This window comes from Eptatretus burgeri, chromosome 15 (assembly GCF_056783735.1).
Source record: "Eptatretus burgeri isolate ZD-2024b chromosome 15, Ebu_testis_v1, whole genome shotgun sequence".
Taxonomy (NCBI): Eukaryota; Metazoa; Chordata; class Myxini; order Myxiniformes; family Myxinidae; genus Eptatretus; species Eptatretus burgeri.
The window spans coordinates 9,555,907-9,580,172 of record NC_140975.1 but is presented as its reverse complement, the minus strand read 5'-3'; the positions used below and the strand labels follow the sequence as shown (position 1 = coordinate 9,580,172).

The 24,266-nt window shown below is 48.1% G+C and overlaps 3 protein-coding genes across 10 annotated transcripts in view; 1 reads left to right on the top strand and 2 right to left on the bottom strand.

Annotated features, from left to right (window-relative positions):
• Positions 1 to 885: 885 nt before the first annotated feature.
• LOC147011461 (uncharacterized) lies at positions 886 to 8,013 on the bottom strand. The gene is made up of 2 exons (XM_085857599.1): positions 6,362 to 8,013; positions 886 to 2,880 (listed from the first exon to the last, which is right to left on the bottom strand). Exons 1-2 carry the CDS (start codon positions 6,789 to 6,791, stop codon positions 2,261 to 2,263), a joined length of 1,050 nt encoding a protein of 349 aa, XP_085713725.1. The 5' UTR covers positions 6,792 to 8,013; the 3' UTR covers positions 886 to 2,260.
• Positions 8,014 to 19,462: 11,449 nt separating this feature from the next.
• Positions 19,463 to 24,266, top strand: part of PRDM13 (PR/SET domain 13) — a 15,621-nt gene continuing 10,817 nt past the window's right edge. The window contains exons 1-2 of the mRNA XM_085858065.1: positions 19,463 to 19,618; positions 24,242 to 24,266. The exon at positions 24,242 to 24,266 is cut by the window's right edge and continues 107 nt beyond it. Of these exons, the coding sequence (XP_085714191.1) occupies positions 19,463 to 19,618; positions 24,242 to 24,266 (181 nt within the window). The remainder of the gene's footprint in view (positions 19,619 to 24,241) is intronic.
• LOC147011455 (uncharacterized) overlaps positions 19,538 to 24,266 on the bottom strand; it is a 461,606-nt gene continuing 456,877 nt past the window's right edge. For 7 of the 8 annotated variants that reach the window (XR_015051902.1, XR_015051907.1, XR_015051920.1 and 4 more), the window contains one exon: positions 19,613 to 21,882. The gene's annotated coding sequence lies outside the window, so the exon portion shown is untranslated. Of the gene's footprint in view, positions 21,883 to 24,266 lie in introns of all 8 variants that reach the window. The other variant, XR_015051911.1, reaches the window with a different exon arrangement.

Sequence of the window (24,266 nt, the reverse complement as noted above, 5' to 3'; positions counted from 1 at the left end):
AGCCAGCGTACAACGACGTATGGCAGTGTTTTTCAGCGTGCTCTCAATGTTATCAAAACTGACCCATAACGTATTCGACGTGTACCAGCGTTTTAGACAAATTTTCCAAAAATCGGCATAAGCTGGCTAAAACGTCAAGGTGTGACTGGGCCTTAACTAAGGGGTGGCTCTCTCGAGCCCCCATACTGTGCCCACCTAGCACCCACACTGTGCTCTCATAGCCCCTATACTGTGCTCTCCTGGCACTAAAACTTACCGTGCTCTCCTGGCACTGAACCTACCGTGCTCTCCTGTCACAGAACATACCGTGCTCTCCTGGCACTGAACCTACCGTGCTCTCCTGTGACTGAACCTACCGTGCTCTCCTGTGACTGAACATACCGTGCTCTCCTGTGACTGAACATACCGTGCTCTCCTGGCACTAAAACCTACCGTGCTCTCCTGGCACTGAACCTACCGTGCTCTCCTGGCACTGAACCTACCGTGCTCTCCTGGCACTAAAACCTACCGTGCTCTCCTGGCACTGAACCTACCGTGCTCTCCTGGCACTGAACCTACCGTGCTCTCCTGGCACTAAAACCTACCGTGCTCTCCTGGCACTGAACCTACCGTGCTCTCATAGCACTGAACCTACCGTGCTCTCATAGCACTAAAACCTACCGTGCTCTCCTGGCACTAAAACCTACCGTGCTCTCCTGGCACTGAACCTACCGTGCTCTCATAGCACTGAACCTACCGTGCTCTCCTGGCACTGAACCTACCGTGCTCTCCTGGCACTGAACCTACCGTGCTCTCCTGTGACAGAACATACCGTGCTCTCCTGGCACTGAACCTACCGTGCTCTCCTGTGACTGAACATACCGTGCTCTCCTGGCACTGAACCTACCGTGCTCTCCTAGCACTAAACCTACCGTGCTCTCCTGGCACTGAACCTACCGTGCTCTCCTGGCACTGAACCTACCGTGCTCTCCTGGCACTAAACCTACCGTGCTCTCATAGCACTGAACCTACCGTGCTCTCCTGGCACTGAACCTACCGTGCTCTCCTGGCACTGAACCTACCGTGCTCTCCTGGCACTGAACCTACCGTGCTCTCCTGGCACTGAACCTACCGTGCTCTCCTGGCACATCCGACAGCCTTCACCTGCCAGGAACCCCCAAAGCCCTGGTGTCCTATTTCCCGACTCACCAACTTCCAATACCATGTCACACTCCCAGCGAGTACCACCATACCTTGGCCTGCACCTACCCCTAGCAGTCCGCCTGCACAATGGAACAGCAGCCAGAATCCATGTCAAATCCCCTAAGTCCCCCTAACCTACACTAACCTGGTTAGGAGACTCCTACCGACAGGGTACGTTGTTCGCACTCACTGTCCTCATTTGCACAATCACACCATTCACCCAAACACTTTAGTCATTCATTCCACAGTGCCACACAGCCAGCCCACAACACTATCCAACACCTTTCACGTTTATGTGAAAACAAAAACACACCAGTCCCTCAGATCCCACTTGCTCATCAAATTTAACTGATACACTTTTTCATCAAACCCCAATCAATTTGTCACTACGTCCGTCATCCGTTGGCCTCCTCCATACTGCCCCAATCGTTTATTTCCAACATTTTAAACAAAACATCAAAATCTCTTTAACAGCCCCATGGAAGCTCTGCACGGCTCCAACCAGGTATTTCAGTGTTTCCTCAACCAAGCCACTCTTTGTCATCCACTTGTTTCAGGTGTGTTTAACGCTCTGTCTGTAATGTCTCCACCACTCTTTTTTTCAATAATCACCCAAATCCACTCGTGCCACTCTTATCCCTTCTGTCAGTCTAAATTTGCAATCACTCTCAATATAATTTTCAATCAAGATTTTCACATCCCCATATGGCCTGCTTCTTTGGCTCATTGGAAGGGGCGTGAGGGAACCAATCCCTCATTACCCATTACATAACCCCACCGCCTTTCCGCCATGGGTCAAAGGGGTCACATCTCAATTGGGGTTGTAGTCCACCCCCTCCTTTTCTCCAGGGTTTGCGGAAGTCAGGTAAACCCCAATCGGGGGAGCGGCCTCCCCCTCTTCTCCAAGGTTCATGGAAATAAGGTAAACTCCAATCGGTGGAACGGCCTCCCCCTCTTCTCCATAACTCCCTGAAGACAGATAAACCCCACTCAGCTAGCCACCACCTCATGTCCTCAGAGAGCTTTGAAGACCAAGTGACACATGCCAGTGCCACTTGCTACTCATCTGCGCTCTACCCTAAAGTTCCTGTGAGGCTGATAGAGAAATTAGAATCCAATTTCTAAAGCCTGCTTCTGGATGCAGCACCTCTAACTCTGTAAGAACCCATGCGGAGCTGTCCATTATGGTTTTTGTCCCCTGTGTCAAGTTCTGTCCTGGTGGCACTTCCATTTCCCCTTGCACCTCCAACCTACTTCCTACGTCACCACTCATTCCACGCTCAGGCCTCCCACACAAAACAGGCTGCACACATTCAAAGGTTAGGTGTCCACATTCCACACCTTCAACCTTGCCGGCACACTGACTAACCGCTTCGCACTCCAGGGCTACATTCCCGACCGCCACATGAGTACCCACACATGTTTCGGCCCCGGCAGCACACACCGGTGCTGTAGTCTGGACTGTGGGCTCACAGCATTCGTTCACAGGCACTCCACACACACATTCAGGGGTCACGCACACATGCACCCCATCGAACAGAGTCTCTTCATTAACATAAAATTCAATTCCTACCTTAAGCTCATCGTCCGCACCATGTATGAATGTGCCCTCGTACCTGCATCGTTTTAGAGTCACCTCGGTCCGGTCGCTTCTCTTCAGCAGGTTGCTCATCATCGGTTCGCCACACTCCTCCAGGGCTGTCAGCTTCACATGCTGTCAGGTCAGGTATGGGAGCATGTGCCAGAACAGCGCGTCGCTGCGTCCACTTTCCGCCGGTACTCCAGGGGCCTCCGTCTGGCCATCCCCCAGGCAGATGCCAGGCCCATCCCCATCTCCTTGAGATGATGGTCAACCTGCTGCAACCATGAGGCACGTGGTCGGCCCACTGGCCTCCTCCACTCATGAGACTCCCTCGCTGAGAGAATCTGGTGAGCAGGATCAGCGTCAGGAAAACGAGCCACATGTCCATACAGCCGCAGCTGACGCTCACGGACTATGCAGGTAACAAATCTCATCCGAGTCTCTCTCAGCAACCGCTCGTTGGACACAAAATCCGACCAGCGATAGCCAGGATTCTCGAAGAGACCTGGTACCAAAGGAATTAAGTCTCCGTCTCAGATCCTTGGTCAAAGTCCAAGTCTCGCACCCATAGAGCAAGACTGGAAGTACCAAGGACCCTGAAGACTCGGACTTTCGTCCTCCCGCACAGGTACCGGCAGCGCCACACCCCATGATCCAGTGAATCCATGACTCCCCAGGCCCGACCCCAGACGTCTATTGACCTCCGGCTCACAACCTGCGGAGACATGAATATCACCCTGCCAAGGTAAGTGAATCTATCCACGACCTCAACATCCTCACCACAAACAGACACAGACAGGACAGCAGCATCCAAGATGTCACCGAAAGCCTGGATCTTTGTTTTGACCCAAGAAATCCGTAATCCCAACGGCTCCGACTCCTCATTCAGCACCTCGAGGGCCCCCAAGAGGATGTCTAAAGTCTCCCGCAAAGATGACTGCATCATCTGCAAAATCAAGGTCCGAGATCTTGACATTTGCCAAACGATGCACCGCAAGCAGTCTCTCCGACATCCTCCCAAAAATCCAGTCCATACAAGTGCTGAAAAGTGTGGGGGCAAGTACACATCCTGACGAACTCCAGTAACAACTGGAAATAAGTCAGAGGAGGTACCACCACACTTTACAGCACTCTCAGTACCAGAGTAGAGTTCAGACATCAGATCAGTCAGTTTTGGGGGCACGCCACGAAGACCAAGAATCCAACAGAGGACATCCCGGTTCACTGAATCGAACGCCTTATAGAGATCAACATAGGCTGCACGCTGCCCCTGCCGAAACACTCGTCTGCGTTCAGTGAGGACTCGAAGAGCAGGGATACGGTCAATCGTTGACCTCTTTGGTGTAAAGCCTGACTGCTCTGGACGCTGGTGCTCAAGCAGATGGTGGCGAACCCTATCAAGAATTATCCGAGCAAAGACCTTGCCCGGCACTGAGAGCAGCGTCACCCCTCGGTAGTTGTTGCAGTCTTGGCGATCACCCTTCCCTTTCCAGAGAGGGACAACAAGGCCCCTCTTCCAGTCAGTTGGGATGATGCCTGTGTTCCAGGCAGAGCACAAAACTGCATGCAACGGCAGTGCAGCATTTCCACCAGCCTTGAGAAGTTCAGCATGGATGCCACAGATCCCTGGAGCTTTGCCCCATTTCAACTGGTTCACCGCAGCCCGTGTTTCCACAGCGATGGTGGACCACAGTTGGATTCGAGGGTCAGCAACAGGGATTGTAACACCCTTGACGTCCAACTCGACAGCTGGGGGATCAGCCTGGTACAACCGCTCAAATAACCGGCCCAGCGGGCCTTCACTTCAGACTCCTCTGTCAAGAACCTACCACTCTCTGCTCGAACTGCAGTGCTCCGAGGGATGGGCTTGGATGAACGTAATGCGCGAATTCCCTGTAAGCGGGACGAGAATCACCTGTCCACAGGTGATGCTCTACCCCCTCACAGATTCCTCGCACATAGGCCTCCTTGTCCACCCTCAGTGCACGTACAGTTTTTACGCCTCAGCTCCTGAACAGCTCAGTTCTGCCATTCAGCCTGGCCCTGCGACTCTGGTCAATGGTATCCAGTGTCCCTTGAGAGACAAAATTCTTCTTTGCCCTGCGGTGAACTCCAAGGCATCCACCGGCAACATCAAGGACGGTGGTCTTGAAGGTGCTCCACAACTCTTCAGGACCCCCCAAAGCACCCAGACCCCCAAGTGTCCACTCAGCCTGTTCGCAAACTCCTCAGCTACTCTCTCATCCCTGAGCTTGGCAACATCCAGCCTAGGCTGGGATGGTACCATTCTCAGGATTTAAGGTGCAGCTTTAGAGTTGCTACAACAAGCCTGTGGTCAGTATTGAGGAACTGAGCACTCCGGTAGACCCTGCAGTTCTGGATCATCCTCCAACGACCGTCAATGAGGACATGGTCAATCTCCTTTGCCACACCGCCAGCGTTGGAATACCAAGTCCAGCGATGAGCTTGTGGGCGCTGAAACCATGAACCAGCCACCCTAAGTCCATGACTTCTTGCAAAGTCAAGGAACTTAGTGCTATTCTGGTTCATAGTTCCTGACCCATGGGGACCAACACACACCTCATAACCATCCCTATCAGTTCCAGTCGATGCATTGAAATCCCCCAAGACTAGAAGTGTATCTCGTCTGGGGCACTGATCAACCACAGACTCGAGTGTGGCGTAGGAATGCATCCTTCACGGTAAGATCACTCGCCTCAGTCGGAGCATAAATAGAGACCAGGGAAATGACACCTAAGGAGTGGCAGAATCCTTAATCTCATAATACGCTCGTTTACCGGTGTTACCTCAATTATCATTGGGGTCAGCTTATTGGACACAGCTACAGCAACTCCTTGGGTATGGTAACCATCAGAGCGACCAGACCAATAGTAGGTGTAACCACCCACCATTATCTCGCCGCAATCCGGTCTCCGAACCTCAGAGAGAGCTGCAATCCCGATGTCCAAACGCTTGAGCTCAGATGATAACAGAGACAGGTGATCATCCTCTCTTAGGGATAGGACATTCAGGCACCCACCGAAGGGACCGCCTCAGGTTAACCCAAGGAGACCGCCGTCTGGTGGGCGACACCTCAGCACCACTCCGACACACTCTCCCGCAATCTGACCCAGGGATGTTACCCCGTGGTTTCCCTCCTATCAAAGATTGGGGGTCCCGGAGACTTTGCCCCAATCCCATCATCCGGTGAGCTGCCCTGCGAAGAAGCTGCACAGGAAGGTACTCCCACGGAGTGGGTTTCAGATTTTTTTGCGTTTTTGCGTTTTGCGGAATGAAGCGTTTTACGGTGGCCGGAGTGCAAATCCTGCCACCAACCTCCTGATAAGAAGTAACCCAACTGCAGGAGGACGTCCGCAGACACAGTTGGGCACTAGATATGGATGGCCGTTGGCTCACAAGGAGCTCCTCCGCCCTTTGACAGGTTTTGTTTTTAATCCTGCTGGGTGTCCATATCCAAACACCCTCCTCACCAGAAAACCTGGTGGGGGAGACGGTTTAGTCGCCGACAACCCGACCATGGAACAGGTTAGTACAGGTTTACATGGTACCTGTAGCAGGTCACAGATCGAACCTGACCTGACCTGTCCACATGCTGGACCTGCTCAAAATGTGTTTCATTCGTCAACAACCCCGTATGCTCCCTCAATGTCTCAATCACCAGGGTTTGCTCTGATTGTGGTGTTCTCCGACGAGTGATGTCAATCAAGTCCCGCGCCACTAACATTCCTCCCTGTGGTGATCTCACACATCCCACATTATTGTGCAGTCTTACTTCCTGGCTCCATTTTCCTTTCCATTTGAGTCGTTCTTCCTCTCTGAGCCTTTTTAGTTGTTTGTTATCTTTCCGGAGTCTTTCCATCTCCGCGTACTCCAACCTTGCTCTCTCCTTTAGTTGGTCAATTTCAAATTTGTGTTCTTTTTGTTTCCTATCCCACCGTCTCTCTTGTTCTTCATTCTCCAATGTCGTCAATTCCTTCAATCTATTGATTTCCCTTTCCTGCATCATTCATTGTTCTTTCACTACTCTTTATTTCATCTCATTCTTTAATCTTGCCTTGGCTTCTAACTGTTCGATCTGCACAGTGTGGTTCCTTAACGTTTCATTCTCCATTCTCTTTCTTTCCTCACTTAACATCCTCAGCTCATTTTGTAATTCCCTCTCTCTGTTTTGGTGTTTCTGTAACTCAGAAGCCTTTTCCCATAATTCCTCACCTCTTTTGGATGCTTCCTTCCTCATTTCGTCCATTCTCTTACCGTATTCCTTGTTAATTTCCAGTTCATGTGCCAGTATGTTTTCCCTGGACTTTAATTCCCGAAGCTGTTCGGACTTTTCCAACAATTCTTCCTTCCTTTTCTCCAGATTTTTCTCTCCTGTTTTTATCTCCTGTTCCAGGCTCTCCCTTCTCTGATTGCCTGATCTTACATATTCCTTCAGTTGTTGCAATTCCAAATCGTGTTCCCGTTTTGCCATTTCCAGCTTTGTTTTTTTCCCGTTTTTCCTTTTCCAGCTTTGTTTTTTCTTCTTCTTCCAAGTTCTCCCTATCCCGGGAGTCACTAATTTGCTATTCCTCTATTCTTTCATTCAGTTCGCTCTTCTCTTGTTCCAACTCATGGGTACTCCACTCTACTTTCCTCATTTCTCCCTGTAGTTCTTCGAACTGTCTTGACTTTTCCAACAATTCTTCCTTCCTTTGCTCCAGATATTTCTCTCCTCTTTTTATCTTCTGTTCTCGGCTTTCTCTTATCTGATTGCCTGATATTACCTCTTCCTTCAGATGTTTCAATCCCAAATCGTGTTCCCGTTTTTCCTTTTCCAGCTTTGTTTTCCATTCTTCTTCTCAGTTCTTCCTATCCCGGGAGTTATTTATTCGCTCCCCCTCTATTCTTTTGTTCAGTTCGCTCTTCTCATGTTCCAACAAACAGGTAAACCACACCACTTTATTCTTTTCTCCCTGTAGTTCCTCGCCTGTGTTGGCCAAGTCATTTTCCAGCCACCGAATTAGTTCCTGTGCATCGGCCAATTGTTGTGACTCCCCGTGCACATAATTTTCCTGAACCTCGTTTGCGTACCATAATTCCTCGTCCAATTTAATTTGTACCTCCTCAATATAATTCCCATCACTCTCCACCTGTTCCAAGGTATCCGCCAATCGTGCATGAATCTCGTCAATGTACACGTTGCCGTCCTGCTTCGTTTGCCATGACGCATGCCGTGACCACGTGGTTTGGACCGATGGTCGGGAGCGCTTTCTTCGTGCTGTGCGGTTTGTTGCACTATTCATAGTAACCTTCCCCCGCTTCGTGTCGCGCTGAGGTGGAGCCGCGCTGCCATTTTGCGACTCCATTTTTCTTTATAATTTCGAAGTTTTACACCCGATCCGATCAAAATAAAATCAAAGCAAATTTGGACCGTTTTTTTTTTTCCTCTCGCGTCTCTCGTAATCAATGCTCGGGGTGCGAAATGCACCACAGGTCCAAATATCCCACTTCTGAATCCCAATTGTTACGAATTTAGCCGTGGCGGGATTCGCACCCGACTCTTGACCCCAGTGTTAAGGATTCGGACGTCACTTAACAGCACCGCTGTCTCCGGGGTTATAACGCCGGCTGGTTCGGCACAATTCTCGGGTCACGCGCTTCAGATCACGATACCAAAATACACCTGTGCCTTGCCAGCTGGGGGAATAGCCCGCGGCTACAGACTGGATTTGTCAGAGACCGAGCGGAGTCTCCCAGTCCGTAGCCCGTTTGGGTTTTTCATATTCAAATCGAGCGGATCGTTCCTCGGCGCGGCACGAATTAATTCAAAGTGGCAACTTCATAAACAGCCAGAATTATTGGGGACACATCGGGGAACACAACATAAGCAAAGCATTCACGACAATGTTATAATTAATCTATAACCCGTTCTTAACTAGGGAGCTACGGATTACGGGGTTCGAAGGGGACCCTAACGAGATAAACCTTAAACAACATGCAGACAAGACATGGACAGCATGCAGACAAGACACAGAGTACTTGGTGATGCTTCATGGACAAGAGGATAAGTATCAAAAGCCCGAATGCAGCTCGTGACAAGCCGATGTCAATGGATTTGAGCACCCAGTTCGAACACACCGCGTGGCAAAATGGAGGCATCGTGCATTTGTCGCAGCCCTCACGCATGCAGCCTCAGCGCGTTCAGACCCCGCGAGGTCGACTGCACCAGAGCGAAAGATCCACGGTGGTATGCTCCAGCTGCCTTTTACTCAAGGTCCAGCATACAAGTCCAGGCCTGGCCTGTTCACCAAGTTAAGCCAAATCGGGATGTTCGGCTCCGCAGGCGGATCGATGGGACCACAAGACGTGTCATCGAGCTGTGTTGGGCCATGTTGTGCGTAAGGACAGAGGACGCAGGTTGAACCTGTCAATGACCTCCTCATAAAGTGGATCGTCGACTGACACAGCAGCCAGTTCCTCTCAAAGCAGATTGCCGCCTCCCACTCGTCGTTTCTCCTGCCTGTTTTACGAAGCAGATCGCAAAAACCCTCATGCAGTTTCTCCTACTGCCGATCACCCGACTGGACACTCATCGTTTCTCTGTTGCCTTCCCGGCGCTCGCTCGCCTCGAAGCCGACTGCTCAACTCGGCTCTCTCAGTTTTACCACCTTTTTCTTCTTTTTGGGGCGCGCCACTTTTCAAGGCCGACAAACTCCTCCCCCTCCCAGAGCACTGGGCGGAGTCTCCTTCGGAGAGGGGAACGAAGAAGCAGCAGAATCTCCCGATCCACCACCACTGTACAAACAATAACAGCCTCTTACACCTCCCGACACACATGTAATGTCCATTTACCGAACAACCTGGCTAAACATGCCTTTAATGGGGGATCTGGGCTAATCCTATATTTAATAACATACTAAGGGCCATTTCCGCAACAATGTATATATATATATATATATATATATATATATATATGCATACATATATATACATACATATATATATATATATATATATATATATATATATATATATATATATATATATACATACACACATATATATATATATATATATATATATATATATATATATATATATATATATATACATACACACATATATATATATATATATATATATATATATATATATATATATATATATATACATACACACATATATATATATATATATATATATATATATATATATATATATATATATATATATATACATACATATATATATATATATATATATATATATATATATATATATATATATAGATATATATGTATATATATATATATACATACATATATATACATATATTGTTACAGATGTGGAAATTCACAGAACACCATAAAGGTATCCCAGAGATCAGTTATGTCGATAAGTCTGTGTTCAGATAGATTTCCCCACCGAGATCGAGAGGGATTTATTCGTGTGCAGGGCTGTGATCTTTGAGGTTGCTGTTTTTCTTTTACTATCTTTATTTTAGACCAACTGCTTCACAACAACCACCTTCACCACCAACATCGCTCTCATCAACCATCTCCACAACAACCACCTCCTCCACCAACATCGCTCTCATCAATCATCTCCACAACGACATCGCCTCACAACCTACGCAACAACGAACAGCAACACCTTACCGTCATCTCCATTGCGCCGCCATCATTGCACCAGCGACGACGAATCACCCACGTCCGCTCTCCTTCGTCGGCACCAGGGTCGTTGATTTCACCCACGTCCCCTCTCCTTCGTTGGCACCAGGGTCGTTGATTTCACCCACGTCCGCTCTCTCCGAGCTTCGCATCGAAATTGGATCGGGAGATCGAAGGGGGCGGAGCCAGCGGGGGGTCAGAGGTGAGGGATCGGAGATCAAACCTCGCCTCACGGACCCAATATAAGGGCGTGCAGAGACGCCAAGCGTGGAGTTGTGAGGAGTTGTGGGGAGTTTTGTGGAGTCGCGTTGGGAGCTGGGTCAGCCTGGAATCTGGATTCTGCAGTCGGTGAGGAGCTGGAGAGAGCGGAGGAGACAGGAGCCTGGAGTGCAGCCTGCCGTGCCGTGCCGAACTGTGGGTAGCTGGGGAGAGGCTGGATAGGAGTCGCCAACCAGCGGCATAACGGTCCGAAGTGATCGGGCCCCGGGACAGTCCAAACGACGCTGAGGAACGGACGGGCTCCGAAGAGAGCATCAACTCTGAGAGAGCAAAGGCCCGTTCATTCATCTGAGGCGTTGTCGACTAGGCCCGATCGACCGGGTCACACGACGAGGACTGGGCCGCGCCGCGGTCATGCCAGCTGCCGTGTGGACGGGATGCCGAGGAGCGCCCAGTGAGTCGCCACGAAGGCGGAAGGTCACCAGCGCGGCCTCTCGGAGCTTTTTCGGTCTTCACAGCTCCGTGAACCATTAAAGGCTCACGAGGCCCAGTTCTTGCCCTCTTCTTTCCGGGGTTTTCTTTGAATGAACGTTGTAGCGCCATGTCTTGAAGTATAACTGTTAAGTGCATGTGTGTACATAATAAATGGACGGTTGTAGATTCTTTTTGTAACTCGTGTCCTGTCCCTTACCCCCCATTGCATTAATTGCATCGCTTGTATACATGCATTGGTTGCATACATGACTGCATGACTGCTTACGTGTGTGTAATAAATGTCCTTGTGTAAATGTTAACCCGTTCGTTGTGTCCTTTCCATCATTGAACTGCCATAATTGTGTTCGGAATATAGCTGGCTTTTTAATAGCCGATAAAAGAATCGGATCCGGCGAGGCTTGGCGATATACACCGCTCTGCAAATCGCAAACGGAGCGAGCTACTTAGCGGCTCGTTTCCAAGCAGGCCCCGTTGAGGTACAGTCTCTCGGTAGTCTGCCCGCGCGATTAATTAGGTAAATCGACCATTAAGCGATCGGACCCTGTAGCACGGGTAGAGTATTGACAAGGCCGTGGTGTGATTAAAGACACACCCATAGCTGGATTTCGGCATTGATCTGAAAGCTGCGACTAGTTTTGTCCGTTCGGTGGGTGTACGGCCGCGATTCGGCTAAAAGCGGCTGTCCGCACGCTGGCGGGTGGAAATCTACAACAATATACATATATGTACATATATGTATATTGTTGTAGATTTCCGCCCGCCGGCGTGCGGACAGCCGCTTTTAGCCGAATCGCGGCCGTACACCCACCGAACGGACAAAACTAGTCGCAGCTTTCAGATCAATGCCGAAATCCAGCTATGGGTGTATCTTTAATCACACCACGGCCTTGTCCGTACTCTACCCGTGCTACAGGGTCCGATTGCTTAATGGTCGATTTACCTAATTAATCGCGCGGGCAGACTACCGAGAGACTGTACCTCAACGGGACCGCTTGGAAACGAGCCGCTTAAGCAGCTCGCTTCCTTTTGGGATAAACGAGCGGTGTATTATCGCGCAGTCCCGTTGGACCCGATCACTTTACCAGCTATTTAAAACCAACTATATTCCGAGAGCAAGATGGCAGCTCAATTAAAGAAAAGCACGTATTCAAGCATGCACATATGCAATTATACAACCAACAAAACAATGCAAAGGAGCTATGACCATTTATTTATTCTTCAGTCACTTATACACAGTTCTACTTAACGGACTCGGCGCCACAACTTTCATTCAAAGAAAAGCAAGGAAAAACCCCCTCAAAGACAAGGGGATAGACTGGACCTCCCAGGGTCTTTATGACATGGAGCTTTGAGGACCGAAGGAGCACCAAGAGGCCACGCAGGTTACCTTGTCCTCGCTGGGGTGTCCCGCGACGTTCCACCCCCACGGCAGCTAGCGTAACCGCGGCTCGGCCGCGGCCTGGTGATTCAGGCTCCAGCCGGCAACGCCTGAGAGGAACGAACGGGTCTTTGCTCTTTCTGAGTTGATGCTCTCTTTAAGAACCCGTCCATACCTCAGCGATGCTCGGACTGTTCCGAAGCCCGATCAACTCAGACCATTCAGTGCTGGTTGGCGAGCCCTCTCCACGTCCTGCACACGAACATGCAGCTCCGTGCGGCACAGCAGGCTTGGCCGTGCTCCCAGCTCACGTCTCCTCAGCTTCTCCACCGACTGCAGGCTTCAGGCGCTCCGAACCCCAACAGACACTCCACCGACTGACCGTGCTTGACGTTCCGCTCGCCCTTATATGGGGTCCGTGAGGCGAGATCGGATCTCCGCACTCTCACTTCTGACCTGCACTGGCTCCGCCCCTCTCACTCTCTTGATCCGAATTCCGAGGTGAAGCTTGCACAGAGTGGACGTGCGCGAAGACAGCTACCCTGTGCGGCGAGCGGACATGCGCGAAATCACCAACTTGCACAGCGAGGAAACCCCCGCGTCTGCCTGCAGCGCCGCCATTCAATGCGGACTCGCCATGGCTGGCGCAAAGATGGCGTCACTTCGGAAACGAAGGTGAGGCGACGTTGGTCGTGTTGATCTATTGGGGGAGATGTGGATTAGGAGATGGTGAGATGTCGTTGTTGTGAAGGCGGTTGTGGAGAGGGTGGTTGGTGGTTGGCGTAGTGGAGAAGGTGGTTGGTGGTTGGCGTGGTGGAGAAGGTGGTTGGTGGTTGGCGTTGCGGAGAAGGTGGTTGGTGGTTGGCGTTGCGGAGAAGGTGGTTGGTGGTTGGCGTTGTGGTTGGTCCAAAATAACGATAGTAAAAGAAAAATGGCTACCTCAAAGATCACAGCCGGGTGACACAAATAAATCCCTTTAGACAACGGTGGGGAAATCTATCTGAACACAGACTTATTGGCATAACTGATCGAAGGACCGATATGGTGCTCTGTGAATTTCCACAGCCGTAACAATATATACATATGTATATATATATATATATATATATATATATATATATATATATATATATATATATATATGCATATATATGTATATATATTGTTGCGAATTCGCGCCCGCCGGCGTGCGATTGGCCGCTCGACTCGAATGGCGGCCGCCTCGCCCACTGGAACGGACAATTCTGTCGTGACCCTCTCGGAACAACGCCGGGAGCTAGTCACGGGTGGGGGTTTAACCCCACTACGACCGTGCCAATTGCCCACCCGCGCAGGATAGGGTTGCTCGCCAAATTCGATCTACCTAAGTACCTGCACGGATGGTCGACCAGGCGATCGTACCTCGCCGCAGGCCGACTCCGGACACGAACCGCTTAAGCGGTCCGTTCCGTGCTATCGGGATAACCGAGTGGTGTTATCGTCGGCCTCGACGGTTCCGATTAATTATCGGGCGTATTAAGCCCACTACGAACCCTTTACGTGAAGCAGGATGGAGGGTCAATAAAGAAAAGACGAAGCGAAACGGGAAAACAGTTCACACAATGCACATTTATTACGCGACACACGGAAAGCACACATATACAGCCAAATAGTCAAAATGCACCTATATCAGTAAAACAAAAGAAACAATGACGCAGAGTTACTACCGACTATGCGCACAAACGGCAACACTTATACAGTTCTACTTTACAGACGGCGCCAACACACATTTACTCAAAGCAAAGGAAAGAAGCCACCCTCATAGACAAGGGGGCAGACGGGCCTGTAGGCCAATATGTGCGCGGGACCTGAAGGAGCGGCCAGGTCCGCGAGACCGGGTGGGTCCTACCCGCGTCCTCGTGACGCGTTGGCGGACGAGCTGCAGATGTGGTCGCGTGGCTGTGCTCCGACTCCGTGCTCCTTCGCGGGTTTCGTTGGCACGACGTTTGGAGTGGGGTGGGAATGGGGCCCCCTTTGTTGCGCTATCTCAGCGCGGGGGAAAAGGGGGAATTGTTGATGCCCTGGGGGAAGGAGAATGGCTGGCTGGCTTAGGTCCTGCGACGAGCGATCTCCCACCGCGACCTCGTCGCCGACCGCCGTCCTTCTCGCCTCGGACACGAGCTCCTTGGCCTCTTCCCACAACTCTCCTCAGCCGACTGCAGAACCCAACTCGATGCCTTCGCCACCCGACTCCACTCTCTGCCACACTCTGCTGCTGCCACACTCTGCTCTCCAACCAAAAAACTGACTCTTCCACCAAAACTGACTCTGCCACGATTCGCCTGGTGCTCGCCGTTTTATAGGCTGGCAGGAGAAACAATATGCAAATTTCCGGATCAGAATGACCTCGGGGGCGGAGCCACACTCGCCAATTGGATGGAGGAAAAGTGGGCGTGAACCTCCCCTGATCCTAGAATTTGCATGTGGCCTGGAAGCGGGGCCAAGCCACTCCGCGCTTGCTGATTGGATGGATCAGAAGTGGGCGTGTAGCATGCTTGATCCGAATTCTCCCTCAGAAAGGCCGCTATTTGCACTCGCGGCTCAGTGCGTATCTTGAACGAGCAAGACAGCCCGACGCTCAGTGTTCACAGGTGGTGCGGGAATGGCCGTAGAAGGAGAGAGGTGAGGGTGGTGGAGGGTTTATCGGTGGTGGTTTGATGGTTATGGCGGTTGAGACGTGGTTGGTTCAAAATAAAGATAGAACAGAAAAACGGCTATCTCAAAGCGTCGCAGCCCAAATGAATCACATAAATTCCCTCTAAACAACGGGTTTGGGGCTAACTACACATGTACTTGGAGTTATCTCACCTACGGGCCCTGAATGGTGGTTTGCGAATTTCCACAGACGTAACAATATACATATATATATATATATATATATATATATATATATATATATATATATATATATATATATATACACACATATATTTATATGCTGGATTGGACATAGTGGAGAGAAAGTGGGAAAATTTTGAGAAAGCATTCAATGAAACTGAAAAAGAAGTGCTCGTTTACAAAAATAGGTCAAAAACCATGGATCAGTAAGGAGTGTTGGGAGCTCATTGAAGAGAGAAGATTGAAGAGCAATGTGGAACAGGCAAAGTCAAATCGAATCAGAAATCCTAAAAGCAGAATACAGGAATAAGGATAAAGAAGTTAAGAAAAGCATTTGAAAAGATAAGAGAAAATGGACAGATGACCTTGCTCCGATAGCTGAAAAAGCAGCAGGTAATGGGAGGATGAAAGAACTATACGTGATTACAAAGACGTCAGTAATGAAAGAAGCAAAACTGTGTGAATGCAGTTAAAGATAAGAGTGGAAGTCTACTAACAAGAAACAGCCAAGAAAGAAAGGTGGAGAGAATGTTTTGAAGAAATCTTAAATTGACCAATACCTGACGATCCCATAACAGAAGAGGAGTGTAATCCTGTTATAGAAGAAATCAGCACAAGTCGTTTATCATAAACAGAAATTAGTACAGCAATAAAGAAGATAAAGAACGGTAAATCTGGACGCAAAGATGGAATTACAGTTGAATTATTAAAAGCAGACATACACACAACAGTAGAATGGCTTGTCAACTTGTTTATAGCAATTTGGGAGAAAGAGGAAGTACCTAAAGTGTGGAAACAGCGGTTAATTGTCAAAATAACAAAGAAATGTGATCTTACAGAACGTGGAAATTGGAGAGGAATTACTTTAACATCAGTTCCAAGTGAAGTATTTGGAAGAGTGCTGATCGACAGAATTTGAGATGTTGTCGACAACCTGGTTGAGGGATGAGTGAGCAGGATTTAGAAGAGGTAGAAGCACAGTTGAGCAAATCTTTATTTTGCGCAACACAATTGAGCAGGTAGCAGAAAAAAGCAGAGCAGGTTGAAAAAGCCTACGACTCCGTGCACTGAGAAAGCATTTGGAAGATCATGGCTAGTTATGGAATCCCTCGCAAAATAATCAGAATGGTACAGATCTTACGTGAGGATCGTGAATGTGCAGTGCTTGAGGAGGGAGAGGAATCAGAGTGGTTCATGGTAAAAACAGGAGTGGATCAAGAAGATGTAATGTCCACTTTTATATTCTTGCTCGTGGTAGACTGGATAATGAGGAAGACAACAGATGGCAACAACACAGGGATGAGTTGGAGGGTTGCAACCAAACTTGAGGACTCGGAATTTGCTGACAACATTGCCCTTTTGTCATCGAGCTACCAACATATGCAAACAAAAGTAACAAAAATGAATCGATTTGCATCAAAAACCAGGCTCAAAATAAACAAGAAGAAAACAGAGGTTTTGAGGATAAATAGTGAAAGCAACAACAGAATTCAAATTTGAGACCAGTATCTAAATGAAGATGATAAGTACACTTATTGAGATGCCATCGTCAAAAAACAAGGAGGCGGGGAAGAAGATATTCGGAACAGAATTTGTAGAGTTATGGTATCCTTCATGAAACTCTTCAAGCATTTATAGATTGAACACCAAAGGAAGACTGTTTAACTCACTTGTCAAATCAGCACTATTATATGGATGTGAGGCTTGAAAGATAAACGAAGAGGACAATCAGAAACTTGACATATTTATGTTCAAATGTCTGCGTAGGATATTAAAAATCAGATGGCCATACATCGTATTAAATGAAGAATTTCTCAAAAGAACCAAAGTAATGAAGATCAGTGATGAAGTAAAGACCAGGAGATGGAATTGGATTGGACATGTGCTCAGAATGAAAGATGATAACAACTGCTTGACAGCATTGTCATGGAAACCCGAAGGAAGAAGGAAAGTGGGACGTCCAAGAACAACCTGGAGGAGAACAGTGGAAAAAGAAGGAAAAGAGATAGGATGGAGATCATGGGATAAAGCCAGGCCGATAGCCAGAAACAGGGCAGAGTGGAGAGTACGCACTGCGGCCTTGTGGGCCACTTGGCCCGAAGAGGATAGATGAGATGACATGAGCGTGGATCGGCTTGCCACGCTCGCCACGCCATACATCGCGACAGTGGGACAAACAGCACCACGTTATTAAAAACATCTCACCACTACATTATTAAAACCTCACCATCCCGTAACCACCATGCTATGAAAAACACCTCATCTTCACGTAATTCAAAACGACTCCCGCTGTGCATTTGAAACACCTCACCACACGTCGCTATCGAGACAGGTTTGTTTTAACTGAGGATAAGTACGCGATTTGCTGTGTTCTCATGATTTACACCAAGCAGAATGAAACATTTATTTTGCAAAGCTATTTGTAATATTCGTGATTAATTACATTTTTATAAGCAATTGAAGTTGAATATTTAAGTTTAAAAAATATATATTTGAATTTTTTTTTTCAAAAAACAAAAATAATTTTTTCAAAAAAAGAAATACCTTCAGGACATACACACGGGAGAGGAAGGTACATCCCGGAAGTTTAGTAGGATTTCACAAAGGTTTGAGGGAGTAGTTCAGTGACAACACAGGACAACACAACACAACGCAAACATACACACAAACACAAACACAAACACAAACACAAACACAAACACGCACACGCCTGCCAAAGCAATCGACAAGGTGTTTCCACCGAGTGTTTTACACCTTTGCCCTCCCAGTGGTAGGGCAGGAATTTGTAATTTGTTCAGGGTGCCGGTGAAACCTCACCTACTCTTCATCGAAACACACCGTGGGATCTTCAGCATCTCATCATGCGAGCAGACGGGTCAGCCGGGTTTACTCGTACAATGCACACTTATACTCAACAAGGCGAACGAACGAATCGTTTCGTGGAGACAACATTGAACACAACAAGAGGATGGATCTTACAGGACCCCACCATGTTTCGGTCCTTCCTTGGAAGGAGCCACCAAGACCCGGGCGTGATTTGCGAGCGCACGCTCTCCGTGCGTCCCTGTGATCGTGAGCGCTCTTTGCTCCGTCTCCTCTATTTTGTGCCGGCACACGCCGAATCATTGGAAGTTAATAAAGGCGAGCAGCTTTATTCAATGCCTTTGTTGGTTCGAAACCTGCTAGGGCAATAAAAGAGATGGTGGAAAAATCTTTGAAGTCGGAATGGTTTGAAAAGAGTCAGCGAAGTAAACGTAACCGCGTGTGCGCTTTTCTTCCATGCTTGCTCGGCCTACAATGGGCGAAGTAAAATTTATGGTTAAATTATACAGTGGCGCTGACAAATTAATGTTCTCCTCCGACGGAGAGGTCGCGCTCGCTTTTGTCTCCACCACCCTCCCCCCAATCCTCCACTTCTATAACCCCCCTCCTTTTCACCCTCCTCCTCCAGGACGTCAGGTCTGGTTCTGCGCTCAGACCTGCTTCGGCACTTCGCCGGGACCCCCATCCCTAGCCCACCCCTCAATGCCCTCCTCCCTGGAGCCATGCTGGCCCGGCGCGCAGCTGCGCTCACCGTTCACTCTCCCACGCGAGCGTGCGCGGTGCCCATAGAAAGGCTGGGGGTGGGGGCTATGGACCCGTCGCTTTGAAGAGAAGCCGCGTCTCACTGGTCCCTCCATCTCGCCTGTCCTCGGCCGGCCCTGCTACCACCAGTCCAAGACACCGCCCCCTGTAATACCTAAACCTGTTCCCTCCCTAAAAAAGCCACTTCATCTCGACTTCCAGCTCAATCGCCAACTCTTTGCTGTCATTAGAATCACCATCTCTCGCTCTGCTCTCAGTGTGTTGTCAACTAAGCAGATTCTTTTCTTCTTCTTTTTCTTCTTCTTCTTAGTCTTTCCAAGACGCATTTTCTCCCCAACTCTGAACTCCTTCATCTGTTTCACAGGATATATATATATATATATAATATATATATATATATATATATATATATATATATATATATATATATAACGATAATAATACTCCCACTGCTGGCACTCTCCACGCCCCGACATGATCCACAGGCTGGGCCAGTCCGTGCCCGGGTCTCGAGGCTCGGTCTGGGCAGCCTCGGCCGTACCGAGCGGTGCACGGCTTGGCCCCCTACCTTCCACTCTGGTGATCGGACTCGGCATGTCGGACTACAGGGAGAAAGGCTCCCGCCAGAAGGTGCGTGTACCTCCACATGCACCGGCAGGATACTCGGCATGAACGGGGCACCACGCACCGATCCGGTAAAGTTTCACGAAACCAGAATGGAAGTCGTTTACACCGTGTGTATAGAAATAATTAAATTAACAAACTTTTGTTTGTTTATTTTTTTTTTTGCAACTACTTTGCACAATTAGTGGGGGAAACGGAACTGCCCACTTGTGACTGTTAAACATTCAGCATGTGTCTTTGACGAATGATCAGTATGAGTTAGTGGAAATCAAATCCGAGTTATCAAAATGAAATGCGCGTTTCAACCACTTTCTCATTTACGATGACTGACATGTAATTGCTCGCAACAACGTTCCTATTCTTCAATAAACGAACACTAATCTAATTCTATTGATACAAACACCAATCGAACTCCATTGATACGAACACTAATTTAATCTTTGTGATGCTGTAACGTGGGTTTAACTCGATCTGGAGCTTGGTGGGAATGCTCGGCACGGCCTCAATTAACGAATTAGGAGTTTGGGATGGGATGGTCCAGGAGTAACACCAATCGGAGCGGAATGGACGACGTGCCGGGTCCCGGGTCAGCCCAGTGTTATCTGGAGATGGACATGAATTTACCAGATGAGAATAAGCAAATAACGAATTAACTAGTGGACACAACAGCGGATGACAGATTTAACTAGCAGGAATACGAGTGGAAAATAAATCAAGTAGCGGAAGCGTGACCGGGAAATAAATTATCTCGTGGAAACACGAGCGGAAAATAAATTAACTAATGGAACGCGAGCTGATAACGACTGAACAAGCGGGAACACGAGCCAAAGAATTAAGAAGCAGGAACGAGAGTGGATAACAAATTTTCTAGTTGGAAACATGGGTGGATAACAAATTAACTAGCGGGAACATGAGCGGACAATGAATGAACTTGCAGGAACATAAGCGGATAACGAATCAACTAGTGGAAACACAAGCAAATAAGAAATTAACTAGTGGGAACAAGAGCGGATAACGAATCAACGAGTGCAAACTAAACACGCAGGAGCAGATAATAAATTAACTAGTGAGACAAACACAAAGCAGATGAACTAGCGGGAACAAGAACAGATAATAAATTAACTAGCGGGAACAACTTGCACAGACAACGATGTTCAATGAGCATGTCGTACGGTTTCCAAAGTGTCGGTGATGTCTAAACGGTCTCAAAGAAAAATTACTCTGCGGGGGTTTGCCACTGTCTTCTCAGTGGTAGTCAAGGTAAGAGTTTGGAACTCGGACAGGTATCGGCACACAATGGCCTACTCTTTTTAAAGATGCCGTGGGGTTGTTCACATTCGTCACTGGAAGCTCGTAGACCGGACAGCGAGCTTAACGTTCCCTCCGAAGGACGGACTTTACTAATTCATGAGTTAAAACGCCCTGATAGAGAACAGCAACGAGGTATAACTCACGGAAATAACGCCCGTATAAAGAAAGGAAAATATCTCTGATGAGGGATTAACTAGCAGAAAAGAGATTAAAAAAAAAAATTGGGTGTAGAAAGTGAAAGGAAATGAACAATATAGCTTTATTGATAGAATAACTAACTAGTGCAAGTCGCTAAGATAAACGAATGAGTGTAAATAACTGAATTGATGAGTGAACTGATGGTGCTAACTTACGGGGTGCATATTGATCTAGTAAAGGTCAGGATTTTATTCTGGTGGAGTAAATGGTGAAAACCTATCATAAACGCCGGGGAGGTGTGGGGTGGTCAGGGTGGAGGGGAAGGGTGTGGGTCGATTAAAACTATTTTATGTGATTTTAATAGTTTTAATACTAGTTATTTACTCACGTTTTACCAAATGGAGTAAACCTGAAATGGCATGAGGTTTTGAAGGTATACCTGAATACCGAACAGGTAAAGGTGAGAGGGTTGGGTGAGGTGAGCAAGTACGTACATGGCGTTGTGCACTTGAGGAGCAGTGAACTGGGGGAAGATACACACGGGGGTGAGGGACACGCATGGAGAGGGACACCTGGGTTGAGAGACGCGCAGAGTGAGGGACACGCAGAGTGAGGGACACCTGGGATGAGGTACATCGAGTTCAGAGTTACATGAACGTGCAGAGTTCAGACTGTCGGCGAAACCTTCTGTGGGACCCATTTGGTGAATCATTGTAGAAGAACAGGAGATCGACGCAGACGTTGTCTGACACAGCACTCCCTCTCACCCACGCACGTACATGTCCGTTTGCGATGCAGTGACGCCATGGGACAGTGAATGCCTGCAGTGCAGAAATAAAATGTAAGTGACAACAATACTCCAAAACATGATTCAGATGATGTAGCACTAATATATATATATATACCTTCGAAATAGTTTGTTTTTTTAAAAGTACTATTAAATCTAAAATATTTTTCAAGTGTTTGTTTGCTTGCTCGTATGTTATTCTTTCATGGCTGAACCATCACACCGAGAGGCCCCAAAATGTGGGTTTAGGTACTTCAGAATCTGGGCAAGGTTTGAAGCGAGCGCATGTTGGCCTTGACATCCGTTTTGAGGCCACCAAGGACCACTATAAGGTGTATATTGGGATGTGGGGTCAGGCAGTGCTGCCACCAGCCCACAGGCAAAAGGTAACCACCATGAAGCCAATAACTCCAGAGCTTTTCAATGTCTATCGCATCCTGACCACACCGCCAGGAAAAGCTCATCGAGCCATGCAGCACCTGGTAACCCCCGGGGCAGCACTCGGTAGCCCCTACTAGTTATATAAATATATATATATATATATAAATTTTTTAAATTTTTTTTAATCGAACTCTATCGTGATGTGTACACTTAAAAAACAATAATGGTCGTTATGGCCCTTCTGAGTGTGGGCCTCGCGCTGATCAGGTGACATTGTAGACCCAGTGTTGTGTGCAGTGACATGTGGAATGCAGTGGACGTTAGGGGTGCATGAGTAGTCCAAATGCAGTAGACATTCGGATTGCAGTGTAGTGTGGGGCGCTGTAGACGTGCGGGACGCTGTAGACGTGCGGGACGCTGTAGACGTGCGGGACGCTGTAGACGTGCGGGACGCAGCACACTTTTCCCATCTCATCTTCGGGTTGACACCGAACGCACCGCACCGTGAACACCACCAACCACGATGGTTTAATCCGTGACGGGATTCGAACCAGAAGCAAACACCGTCCTGATCACCCTATCTATAAAATCCCATTTTATACACAAGAGTGCACCGTCGCGGCTCCGTTCATAAAATACGTACAGCGTTCGTTACAAAAACGAATTTACCTTTCGGAACGTCTTTTCAACTTGAAGATAATATGGACAATAATACAATGATAGTTCGTTGTACAATCTCTTTTACAGACAGTCAGCGCATCGTCTCGTAATCTTTAGGGATTCAGTTTCCAACTCCGGTATCGACTTGTCCCTTCGGACCAGGCATTCAATTTGGAACCAACCCAATTTAAATATCTCAATAACGTTGCCTCTCACGTTTACCCATTGTCGTTACGTCACAATACAAGCCGTGTTGTCGTACATCACCCTACCGGACTCCACACAAATTCGTCATTTTGCGAACTCCGTGAATGGCTCGTTTTGGTGGGTGGAATAAAAGGCAAAAAGTGACATTTTTCTCAAAAAGCAAAACGATGAAAGGAAGACGAGAGAACGATTGTTACACGAGGCTGCTGTTGAAGTGTCTGGTCTTCTTGTTCTGCTTCTTCTTTGTTTTTTTTTTCGAGAGAGACTTTAATTAACGTGTTATTACCATAATTAATACGTTATTACAATAATCATCCTCTTGGGGACTGGAAGCACTGGTTGTGGGACGTGCAGGGAGAGGGGGTGGGGGGCATCAACTGGAGGGGGTTAGACATGGAGGACACATTATACACTCGGAAGGATGGACAAGAAAAACCGCGGACAGTGACGATGAAGACAGAGCTCAAGATGGATCGGAGAGGTTATCGGACTGGGACGCAGACTTGCGCACGTGAGACAGACATAGACGGGGACAGAGATGGGAACCAAAGCAGACAGGGAAAGGGGGGAAAGTTGTCAAAATGTTTTTCCCTTTTCAAAAAGTTTCAAAAACACGTGACTTGTATTCCAATGGTATCAGGAAACTTTCACCCCTTTCTGGGAAAATGTGGGACACCGGCGAGAAACAACATTTAGAAGGAATAACATTTGTCCCGAAGTTTGCTGATCCAGGATCACTAACTACATCATGGTTGTTTGTGGCGGGGGTGGTGGGAGTGTGGGGGGGCGGGGGGGGAGGAGGTAACTTTTTGAAGCCCTTTATAGATACAGCTAATGTAGATCCAGCTAATGCACTGTTGATCCAGGTGATGTAACTCCAGCTTGTGTATCGGTCCAGCTCATGCACAAATCCAGCTCGTGTAAACAGCTAATGCATCGGTGCAGGTGAATGTAATGTACCACAGGTGTAAATGATGTGAAGAATGTGAAGCCGATTGATGTGCATGTAATGTAAGAGCAAAACTGTCAACTACCAAAACTACTTCTCTCGTGCTCAGAAGGGTCTGCTGTGTTTGTATGAAACGTGAAGAGCTGGTCCACAGGAGCTTGACGATACGTGTGGTATGCCGGTGTGCTGCGTAAAGGTGTGCTGGGCCGATGGTGCATTGC